At 40.4% G+C, this 12228-nt stretch overlaps 1 protein-coding gene across 2 annotated transcripts in view; it reads left to right on the forward strand.

The window, feature by feature from the left end:
• The window catches only part of LRIG3 (leucine rich repeats and immunoglobulin like domains 3), a 36880-nt gene that overhangs the window by 20187 nt on the left and 4465 nt on the right, over positions 1 to 12228 (forward strand). For both annotated transcript variants that reach the window (XM_069975823.1, XM_069975815.1), the window contains exons 2-13: positions 3911 to 3982; positions 4095 to 4169; positions 5608 to 5742; positions 6112 to 6255; positions 6535 to 6678; positions 7789 to 7932; positions 8207 to 8350; positions 9828 to 9908; positions 10675 to 10746; positions 10904 to 10975; positions 11100 to 11263; positions 11892 to 12212. In XM_069975823.1, coding sequence (XP_069831924.1) covers positions 3911 to 3982; positions 4095 to 4169; positions 5608 to 5742; positions 6112 to 6255; positions 6535 to 6678; positions 7789 to 7932; positions 8207 to 8350; positions 9828 to 9908; positions 10675 to 10746; positions 10904 to 10975; positions 11100 to 11263; positions 11892 to 12212 — 1568 coding nt within the window. The remainder of the gene's footprint in view (positions 1 to 3910; positions 3983 to 4094; positions 4170 to 5607; positions 5743 to 6111; positions 6256 to 6534; positions 6679 to 7788; positions 7933 to 8206; positions 8351 to 9827; positions 9909 to 10674; positions 10747 to 10903; positions 10976 to 11099; positions 11264 to 11891; positions 12213 to 12228) is intronic.

The raw sequence follows: 12228 nt of genomic DNA on the forward strand, positions 1-12228 counted from the left end.
TATTAATTTTCTGTCCTAAAAGAGTTTCATTTTATCAGTGTTTTACTGCTGAGGCCCCCACTGATCATGAGGACAAGTCGTGAAATCATGCATTTACATCTCATTTCCCAACTCTCAGCAATCCCCATCCAGTTAGGCAGGAAAGTGCAGTGTACTGTCGTGCACATCTCCCTGATCGGTGGGGGTCTGGGCCCCCCCCCCCACACACACACACACACACACATCAAAACTTGGATGATTTCAAAACACAGCAATCGCTGAGCTCAGGGAGATCAATGTAAAAAAAAAAAAATCCAATGAAGTACTTGCTGATATATTGCCCCTATAAATTTAAATATGCAAAAAAGGGTTATGTGGAGATGTTTCGGGGTATTGCCCCTCCTCAGTGTGGAGCAGTATTCTGGCTAACTGGATTTAGGGTGATTTGGTGATCTCCCCAGTGGGAGGCACCCCTTGGCAACAGGTTTTCCTTCCCTGGAGGAATATCTTGCTATTCCCTTGTTTTGAGACTCACAACAGAGGCTCTACGGACCCCTTTTTTTCTGGGATGATTTCAACCACAGCAATTGTTTGTTGGATGAAACATAACAATGGATTGATTTGGCCAGTCAACTGCAGTGTGTTACTGTATGTTTAACTGATAGTTTCGCGAAAGATCTTTCAGGAAATAATAATCTCAGAACTTTCCCAGAAAGATCGAGCATAACTGCTAACTTACTCATATTGGGAGCCTTCTCTGCAGCCCCACTCAGTAACAAAGTCACTTTGCTGTCGGGGACCGGGACTGAGCAGGGGCAGTCGGATAACAGAGCTTCTCTGTCCATACATGACTGCCTGTAGAGGAACATGTGATGGCACAGATCACTTTGCCTCCTCTATGACTGTATACATTGGATCGTTTTGTTTTGTTTTTTTACTCTGCAAAGCACTTACAGCCATGTTTTTTTTTCCTATGTTGTGACAATGCCAACGATATGAATTTTGTACTGTAAAGTGTTAAGGGTTCCATCGTTTCTGGACCTACAAAACCTACCTTTCAGGGTGGTTGTTCATGGAAAGTTAAAATCAGTTTATTTCCAATATGTGTAAATCCCATCTGCTGTCTAAGGGTTTTTTTTTCTCTGCTGCAGCTCATTTTTCAGGAAAAAAAAAAATATTTTCCCCTAGTACAGCCATTTGCCTTGCATTTATAGTTGACAGATTGTGGTTACAGCTGCTGGTATATTTAGAGGAATATGGCATAAAAATTGAAGTTGCAAAAACATGTGCTTGTGAGACCACCGCTGTTGGAGTCTTTTCAAATAATGACTTTTACAGATCCAGGTGCATTGTGAAGAGGGTGTCTGCTTCTCACAGACTCTACCAGCCATGCAAGTCGATAAGGGACTTAGTGGTGTGTGCGCTCATGTTCTGCAAGGATTGGGCTTTTTTTCTGTCTTGGTGTCCATGGCAAAAGGTTCATTTTAGCTCCCTAATTATGCACGGCTGTAAAACCTTTCTAGTGATCCCCTTTGTGTGTGCTTGATACATGTAAAAAAAAAACTAGGCTGTGCATATTTTCAGTGTTTAAAATACCGTAGTCTGTTTGATTCATGGTGGAAGTTGTTACGCTTGTGGCTGCAGTGATGGAATCCAGATGGATGGGGGTTTGAGCTGCGAGTGAAAGTGTCTGGCTCCGCTGTGGTCCATCATGCAGTACTTAAATAGTTTCTAAGCTCTACTCTTTTGTGCCTGGGCCTAATCCCATGAGAGCAGATTTTCTCACCTCTTCATGTGCCATGTGAATAGCAAAAGGTGTTTTTTATTATGTTTTCTTTCTTTTTCCTTTTTTTTAAGCAGTTGCTTACAATGTAGTGTTCCTATTCTTCTGTATTATAAAGTACTAAAGGGCTGTTAGCTCCTATCCATCCTTAGGAGTAAATTCACATGAGCTTGAAATTGTGTAGGTTTTACCAGTGGATTTGTGCAGTTATATTTCATAGAAAATTTCAGTACCAGAGACGTTTGTAATATATTTTTCGGATGACTTCTGTGTGGTAATTGACATGTGGTGTTGTGACTATTTCTATTGCAGATATGTAGCTAACCATAATAAAGGTGTAGCAGACTCGCATGTGGGTTCTGCTGTATGTACATCTATGCTTACACAAATTAGGCTTTCAGTATGCATAGGTTCAGACTAAAAAACTGCATAGTTTCCACCAAGTGTTGTTTTCTGAGCTTGGTGCTTGCATGTTTATTCAGTATAGAATCGGTATCTCTACAGCCTTCAGCCTACATGTAGGTTACGTGAAATCATGGACTCTGAGTATACTAATGTTTAAAGTGTACCTTTTATTTTGCCAACACAGCAGGATACGTTTTCAAGACGCCAGCAGGCTAGCCATTGTCTTCTGAAGAGCGCAATCAACGGAACTGCCGAGGCGCTGTAGACTGCACTGTAAGGGCCTTATTCCACGTACCGATCAATAATGTAAACAGCGCTTGTTTACTGGGCCTATTCCACGGCCTGATGATCGTTTAGTGAGGGCTGCAGGGACATCGTTACCGATGTACTTATAGCCCTTGCAGCATACATTACCTAGCATGGCTTCTCCTCCGCTCCATCTTCATCCCGGTCCCGCTCGCAGCATCAATTCTGGAGCGGCCGGACTGAGCTGTCAGGCCGCTCAGCTAATCACTGGCCGCGGCAGTCCCGGCCTGTGATTGGCTGAGCGGTCTGACAGCTCAGTCAGGCGGCACCGAAGCTGCTGCTGCGCATGGACCGGGATGAAGACTGAGCGCAGGAGAAGCCCTGCTAGGTAATGTATGCTGCTCAAAATGTCGGTCGCCCGCCGCGCATTGCTATTCCACACAGCAATGCCCGGTGGGTGACCGATGATTTTAGGTTTGAGCCTAAATAAACGATAACACTATCATCGGCTGATTGTTTTCTCTATTCCACCTAGTGATAATTCGGACAGTTATCGCTCTGTGGAATAGGCCTCTTAGTGTATTACAATGCAGTTCTATGGCAATTCTTTTAGCAATTTTATCAGCTGCACGCTTCAGAAGAGAATGGCGTACCTGCTGACATTTTAAAAACCATATCCTGCTGCATCGGCAAAATGATAGGGATGCTTAAATCTGTCTGAGTTCATAAACTAGTGTTCCCAAAGCAAGCAATGGCAGCACTGCTTTCATTTCTCAAAGTGCTTTGCTGAAATGGAAGCGGAGCTGTGATCGGTTATGTTTACACTTACACCTCCTCCCTTGCTGCATCCTTCTGTCCACACATCAGGCCAGCAGGATGTATGTCGGTGAAAGGTTTTGGCAATGAAATCTTGGTGTGAGATCGATCACCCACCCATCCATAGTGCTTGTTTTGTGTTATTGTTTGTACAGATTGAACATTTAGGCCCAGATGTTAAACCTGAGCTGTGATAGCTGTGGGGAAAAAAAAGAACACAGTGGGTTAAAGACATGATAAATCAGGCACATAATCTACTAAAGACAGTATGTTTAGATTGACCAATCTTTTTCATAGTTCTTCACACTGAACTGGTGCTAGACTTCTAGTAGTCTTTCCTGCAGCTTTGTAATGGAGCATAACTGCATCCTTTAGTTTATAACTTTTTATGCCGTATAATGTATTTGATATAAACCCAATGTTGAGAAAAGAGACAAGAAAGAAACATGACTATCTGTGGAATTAATAACTGCTGGGAAGTGAGGCACAATACCCCAATGATTGTTCATATTGTGGAAAATAGCACTTTATGCATGACCCTTTCCCAAAGAATTTCCCAGGTGCGAATTATTGTATTCATTTTTAGGTCAATAGTTTTTCTTCTTTTAGTTGCACTTTGAAAACTACTCTTCTAGTTCTCAGCATGCGTATAACCATTGTTTTATTTCTTTATCTTTTAAGAGACCTAAGCCAGAACAGACTTTCTTCAATCAAAGCCAGCTCAATGAGTAACCTCCATAATTTACGTGAACTGTAAGTTTTTGTTCTTCATATGGCCAAGTAAAGACTTCCATGTCCTTGTAGATTTTTTGTACTCTTAGATAGATGCTTTGAAATTGATCATTTTATGTTTTTCTTTAAACAGGAGGTTAAATAGAAATGACTTGAAGAGGATACCCAGTCTGGGCCATTTGTCAGTAAATATTACACTCCTTTCCTTGTAAGTATGCTAGAAGGAGCAGGTAATATGTCATATGTTTAACTTAAAAAGGCAGCAATATATTATTGGACAAGTGTAGAAATCATTGAACTTTGGTTATACAATAGTCATGGCCTTGGGTTACTACTAGGTCTAAACATAAGATCAGGTGACAAATCTGCTTTGTAGTTCCAGCACTTGGCTTTTTCTGGTGACTCCATAAAGAATAATAGGACAAGTGAGTTTAAGGGTACAACACACACACACCGTATACGCAGCAGATCTGCAGTAGATTTGATGGTGCAGATTTGATGCTGTGTTCAGATATTTAGATCTAATCTGCTGCGTATTTGTTGCGTATCCCAGCAGTATGCGGTGTGTGTGTTTTGTACCCTTTATTGGCAAACCCCTTTAAGATGGCCATACACGTTTAATAACTGACTGCCAAGCATTTTTGCTCTCTATGGGGAGTGGCAACCAGCAGCTTATTTCTCCAAGATCAAAGGGGTCGGGCTGTGATTTTTCCATCATGCCCAACCCCTGTCTCCACCAACCTCATCTGTCAGTGAACCTCATCTTGTTACTGAAGAAGATAACTGCACAGACTGAAGGCCTGGGCATTTAGTAATTGCTACTTGGATGCTTGGCCTGCAGGTTTACTTATAAATATATACATTCAGCTGTTTAAGCTACATATTCTTTTATGATTGCTGAGAAGGGTAAGTTGTTGGTCTTTTGTTTTTGTTTTTCATAAATCTAAGATTTAATTTAAGCACATTAGGCCATATTAATGTTTTGTGATACAGAATCCATTATTCACTCAGCCATAAGAAATATAATGAATGCTGTGCACAAAGGCATCACTGTGCAGCAGCCTGGATTACAGCTGAACACTTTCAGGCTGCAATTTAGAGGGTGTGCAGTTCAGGAAATTGCTGGCCCCAGCCGTAACAAGCCGTGCTGCAAAGCAGAGTTTATCACTCAAGTAATTTATGGGTTTAACACCTTGTCAGTAATTACCTTCTTAATAAACCAGTATTGTGCCCCGCTGCTTTTGCACGTTACTTTTTTGAGAAGCTACACCTGTATCATTTATTACAGTTCTGGATGCCAAAATTGGTCGTAATTATGGTGTTAAAATAATAGCAATACACCATCTGTATCATTTTGCTTTTTCCTAAACTCCATGCTGAATTTTAAGTAAAGGTTTAGGAGAAATGAAGTCACAGTCAAATGTTTCCATTCTAAATAAGAATTACTTAATGCACAGCTGCTTTGGCCAGATGTGCCCCTTTAAGAAGTTTAAAAGGGATCTTTGTAGTTTATATTTAGCCGCACCTTTTTTGAGGTGTGTCTTTTGGACCTCTCAGTTTCTTGTACAATGGATAGGGGATTTGGAAAGATTTTCCTTTAACGTTTTTGGAACTTATCCCCTCCCCCCTCTTTATTTTATTTTCAGAACAAACAACAAGATTGATTCTGTATTGCCTGAGCACCTGGAACCGTACCAATCTCTGGAAACCTTGGATTTAAGTAATAATTTTATTACAGAGCTGAAAACACCATCGTTTCCTGTATTGAGGCTCAAATACCTGTAAGTTATTCAAACTGGCAACAAAAATTCAGCATACTTCTAGCATGTTTCAAAATTTCTGTAATTTACGATATCAACACTTTGGTTTCCGATTGTATTTAATAATCACATGTCATACTGTGTTCACATGTGTTTAACCAGCATGTTACAGCTATTGGTCAGAATCCCACCAACAAAAAGGATGCCTACGTGTAAAGTGACTACATTCGGGCTATGCCTGCTCATATATACTAATTTACTGTGACTTGGTAGTATGGTTGCTGCACTGCTGTGTGTCAATAAATTACCATGTACCTTTGTTAAAGTGACCAGACTGTACACTTATACCTGTTCATATTTAAAGCCATTTCATCTTACTTTGCCCTATAGGTACATCAATAAAAACCTAATAACATCAATGGAAGCTGGTGCATTTGATAGCTTATCTGCTACATTGCAAGTGCTAAAGCTCAACAAGAATCGGATTGGCTACATACCTCCAAAAATGTTTAAACTTTCTAATCTCCAGCATCTGTAAGTATAGATCAGCCTTAATAGAGTCCTGTTTTGTGTTCATACCGAAAATTTCACGTAAAATGTTCAGGGTTTTTTTACGCTTATATATTACTATTCTCACTTTTCTGGTATAAAACACCACCTTTGTGGGGGGGGGGGGGGGGTTCCCCCGTAAATATATTCCCTTTTAGATGATATTCAGTAAAGTTTGCCTACTTTTTATATTCAGTTTTGTGGACCTAAGCATTACTATTCCAGAATTGTATTGTAATGGTCACTTGCTGTGTTATGTTGCAGGGAGCTGAAGCGCAACCGGATAAAACATATAGATGGACTTACTTTTCAGGGTCTTGATGCCTTAAAATATCTGAATATTCAGAGAAATGGAATCACACGGCTTATGGATGGAGCCTTTTGGGGATTAAGTAACATGGAAGTTTTGTAAGTCTTTAGCCTTCATTATTTCTGTTGTACTTTACCATGGTGACCTATAACTTAGTTGTCTGTGGCTAAACGCTTGCACATAAGTAGGTTTGGTTACTTGTGATTGGCTGAAGAATTGTATCTGACAAGTAGAACAGGGCCCCTGTCTACCCTGCATAGTTTGCATGTGCACTATAAAAAATGTATTTATTAATTTTTATTTGGGGGGAGGGGGGGGGGCTTGCATAAAGATTAAAATATAAATGAAAGCAGTATTCCCATCTTATGAGAGAGGACACAGTGACACTGATCACTTCTTTAAAACCTGGGTTTACATAAATCAGGCAGTCCATTATAACCTAAGGAAGGGGGTTGGCGCGGCGGATGAGTGAGCAGAGAGAGGGGACAAGTAGCCCTGCCATTTGGAGACTGGGCATATATAACGCTGGATTTAGAGGTCAGTCTGGTCTGGGAACTTGGCAACATAAGATTGCCGGATGTTGTGCTGTGCAGGGCTGCCTTTTCTCCTCTCCATGCTCACTCATGCCTTTCAGCCCCTTCATAGACCATAATGGACATAGAAAGATGCTGCTTCTTTTGAAGTGAGGGGGGAGGCTGCAAAACAGCCTTTTGAGTACAGAAGGAAACTCTTTTGCTAAATCAAACTTATTACATAGCTTCTAAAAATCGCTTGTACTATTGATATATATTGATTTCTGTAAAGTGACATTTAAATCACTGGTACACTGTAAGCAATGCAATAGGCTTTTTAAACGAGCACCAGTCTACAGTCTGACCATGTAACACCACCCTCAGACTGTAGGTACATCAGATTAATCACACTTTCTCCACCATCAGAATACAGGCACAGGTAACAACATGTTGTCATAGGTGAATAGACCATCATGCTGCCACAGAAAATTATATATATATGATATATAGTGTGTGTTTGTTTTTTTTAATAAGACTTCTCCAAAAAAAAGAGTACAGCACTCTGTGATCAGAACAAATTGTTTACCCGATACTGTCTTGCCATGATAAAGCATTGTATTGTTTTTCTTGTGGTTTTTTTGTTTTAAATTTTGAAGTATTTGTGTGTTTACATTAGCATTTTTTTCATCTTTGTAGGCTGTTGGATCATAACAATCTCACAGAGATTAGTCGAGGCTGGTTGTATGGCTTGCTTATGTTGCAGCACCTCCATCTCAGCCAGAACGCCATCAGCAGGATCAGCCCTGATGCCTGGGAGTTTTGCCAAAAACTCAGTGAGCTGTAAGTTGCTTTTATTTAGCTCCAATTTTTAGTACAGATTCAATGCCAAAACATGAGTTTCTTACCACAGATTTGTACTTTTTTCAGAACAGCGTTGCTTAGGCATTTTTTCATTCTGACTTCACGTACACTTATTTGTTATTCAGTCTCCTTTATGAGACATGTTGTTTTAATTAAGACTGTCTTGCTTTAAATAAAAAAAAAAACATCAAATCGTTGGTGCAATTTCAGTTTTCACACCAAGTAACACTTTTTTTTCCCTTTAATTTTACAGAGATTTAACCTTCAATGAACTAACCAAATTAGATGAGTCAAGTTTTATGGGATTAAGCCTGCTTGGTAGACTATTTATAGGCAACAACCAAATTAGTAATATTGCTGATGGTGCCTTTCATGGACTGTCCAGTTTGAGTACATTGTAAGTAACTGTGTATACCTCCAAAACATGTATTGACACCTATCTCTGTTTTCCCAATTTTGGTATGTTGGTTACTTTCGTTCTTGTTAAAATGCATTTTAGTAATTTCATGGGTGCCTTCATAGTGTGTAGTAGCTTTGTGTTCACTAACAATAGCTGCTTAGAAGTATTGGCTACTGTAGAGGCCAGTGATCAATGAAAAGCTCCTGGGGTCAGCTTTTTCATTTTAAAGTACAGTGCCCTTATTTACATCTAAATCAGTATGGACACCCACCAGTGTCCTTCATGTAAATGGTTAATGTATTGAACTAGAATACATAGAATAGAAAGTATTTACAACCAGTGTATCTGCCTCGCTCTTACCCTTATAGTTCATACTATTTTAGTAGTCTTATGTTTTGTACCCAACTTTGTGACCTACTGAGACATGTCTATTGTGGGGTTAATATAAAAAATGCCAGCCTCTACCCCAAGAGAGCTGCTTGAGTTCCTCTAGAGATTTACATAAATGAAGGGAATAAGTACATGATTTGTTATAATGGTTTGACTCTATTGTTTGAGACCACTAGTACCCATAAATGATATTCTCATGTGAGATCATTCAGCTGTGGGCTGACCATAGAGGGTCAAATGGAATCTTTCCTACAAATGATGGTGCCAGAGACACACTGGGTTGACAGATCAATGTCAGTAAGCTTACACACAGTGGTGAATGATTGGGCCATTATGCCTAGCAATTTTATTATTGTTGTTTTGTTACAGCTTCAGTCGGCTAAAGAATATGTTATACAACAAATCAAATATTTGGCAGACAAGTCTTCTGTCTGCCATTGTGAACTTTGATTTTTGCATTATTTACAGGCAATAGTTGTCTGAAATGGCTAAAATGGGCCATTTTGGCCCACTGTATCTTGCGATTAGGGCTAGCCTAAAACCCATATAAAGCCTTTAAAAAAAAAAAAAGAAAAAAAAAAAAAGGAGGCAAGTCTTCCCATATTCGTATAACGCTAGAGAAGTAGGGTAATCTTATCTAATACTTTTTTAACATGTTACTTAACTTTGCATGTAGGCTTCACCTATCTCTCTGTGAGGTGCCAGGCTTTAAAATCCATTTAGAATTTCCATAAGGTTCAAAGCAGGTTGATCCCTCATTTACTTCTTTATGCATTCGGTTCTTACAGAGAAGCTGAAAAAGTTTGTAAAGTACTAGAAAATCATCATTGTCCTATAGCCCCAAAGAACTCGCCAGGGGAGAGAGCCATCAGCAGTATCAATTGTTATGACTAGCAGGTCATCTGCAGGCTAACGCTGGCCTTCCTAGGGCTGATTGTTATCGGTGCCTTAGGGTATGCAACCTCCTCTCTCCTAGTTGGAAAACAAGAGTTGAGGATTTAGTTCCACAAAACACTTACAACATAGTAAAGAGATGCGTTCCCGACCTATTTTTGCGATTTTAAATCTGTAAACTTTTTTACAGGGATCTAAAGAATAATGAAATTTCTTGGACTATTGAAGATATGAATGGAGCATTTTCTGGGCTTGAAAAATTAAAAAGACTGTAAGTATATTTTTTTTACTAATTTATTTATTAGGGAGTCCTCCACATTCTTAGGAGGCTTTTTCACATATATTTTTCACGCTTAGGGTGGTATTACACGGGCCAAGCAGGGCCCGATAATACCTGTAAACGAGCAGCGATCTGCTAGATCGTTGCTCGTTGCTCGTTTACTGGACCTATTACACGGCCCGATAATCGTTTGACAAGAGCTGCAAGGACATCGTTACCGATGTCCTTGCAGCCCTTGCTAAACTGGCATACATTACCCATCCACGTTCCAGGGCTGCTCCTGCGTCCGCTTCTCCCGGGGGTCCCGCGCGCTCTCTAGTGTCACAGCAGCCTGTCAGCTGGTAGGCCGCTCAGCCAATCATAGGCCGGGACCGCCGCGGCCTGTGATTGGCTGAGCGGCCTATCAGCTGACAGGCCGCTGTGACGCTAGAGCGCGCGCGGGACGCAAGGAGAAGCGGACAGCAGGAGCAGCCCTGGAACGTGGATGGGTAATGTATATTGTTAGTCGCCGGCCACGCACCGCTATTACACGCAGCGGTGCGCGGTCGGCGCCCGACGAAAATAGGTTCTAAATTATATCAACGATCAGCCGATGATCGTTGTCATCGGCTGATCGTTGCATTTATTACACGGAGCGATAATCGGCCGAATCGAGCCAATTCGGCCGATTATCGTTCCGTGTAATACCACCCTTAATCTACAACAGCATTCACCAATCTCTGTGTCTTCAGCTTAAACTGATAAATTTATCTTGTAGGATGCTACAGGGCAATCGCATAGGATCGATTACAAAAAAGGCCTTTTCATGGTTGGAAGCACTTGAATTCTTGTAAGTACATTGTGTTGTAGCTCTTTAGTAGTTGTGGGTGGTTGTTTTTTTCCCTAACAGAAAAGTCAACACTATTTTATTAGTTTAACACTTTTTCTGTTTTGTTTTATTTTATTGATTTATACCATATTTACTTTTCTTTCTCTTTCATTTTTAGGGATCTGAGTAACAATGCCATTGTTTCAATGCAGAGTAATGCATTCTCACAGATGAAGAGGCTGCAGCAATTGTAAGTTTTTTTTTTTTTTTGTTTTTTTTTAATGACTTCTCACTGGATGCCATTTTTATGTTACCTTAGCCCGAAGTGGTTTAAATATATATTTGTAACCTGCATTTAATCTTTTGTGACACAGGCATCTGAACACCTCAAGCCTTTTGTGTGATTGTCAGCTGAAGTGGCTCCCTCAGTGGTTAACTGAAAATAAGCTGCAAACGTTCGTAAATGCAAACTGTGCACATCCCCAAAGCCTAAAAGGCAAAAGCATCTTCTCCGTCAGCACTGATGGCTTTGTGTGTGGTAAGTTTTTATAGAGTCCATTTGTCTTCGTTTTCCTTTTTTTGTTTTTTTTGTTCAGAGACATGTAATTAATACTTTATACTACTTTTTCTTGTATCTACTCCTGATCTTGATCTTGACTTTATTGGGTTTTAAAATATCTCATGGCCTATGCTTATGGCCCCGTACACTTCGATGACATAGACTTGGAAGTGGCTGAGCAATGTATCTATCGAAGCCCTGTCCCAGTTGTCAGCTACTAATGTGCAGGTGTATGGGCCATATAGACAATGATGAAGCTGCAGCCCTTGGTGCGCTGATCCGCCCTCTACCTCTTCACGAATATTGAAGGCACTCTGCAGTGACCTCACTTCAGCTGTTTATTACTGAAGAGCTCCAGAAGAATATTCTTGAAGACAGGCGAGTGGATTGGAGCTGTAGTCCTGCCCCCAGTGCACCAGATGACCTGATTAGCACATTAATAACATGCAGGATAGCGGTGAAAATGATGAGTAATAAAACTAACTTCTTCCTCAGTGTCTCCTGCCCTGTGTGAACATTCCCTTTTCATTTTATACCTAGTATTGGCTATTTGATTTAGACAGCTGTATAATAACCTTTTTTTCCCCCCCCCCCTTATTTTATATAGATGATTTTCCAAAACCCCAGATTACTGTGCAACCTGAAACGCAGTCTGCAATAAAAGGTTCCAATGTGACCTTTATATGTTCAGCAGCCAGTAGCAGTGACTCCCCTATGACTTTTTCTTGGAAAAAAGATAATGAAATTCTGCAGGATTCAGAAATGGAAAGTTACGGCCACCAGAGAATACAAGATGGGGATGTGATGGAGTACACCACTATCCTCAGGCTGAGCAATGTAGAGTTTGTCAGTGAAGGAAAGTACCAGTGTGTCATCTCCAATCATTTTGGAACCACATATTCTGTCAAGGCCCGGTTAACTGTTAACAGTATGTATCAATTAAT

The sequence above is a fragment of the Dendropsophus ebraccatus genome, chromosome 1, assembly GCF_027789765.1.
Source record: "Dendropsophus ebraccatus isolate aDenEbr1 chromosome 1, aDenEbr1.pat, whole genome shotgun sequence".
NCBI classification, from domain to species: Eukaryota; Metazoa; Chordata; class Amphibia; order Anura; family Hylidae; genus Dendropsophus; species Dendropsophus ebraccatus.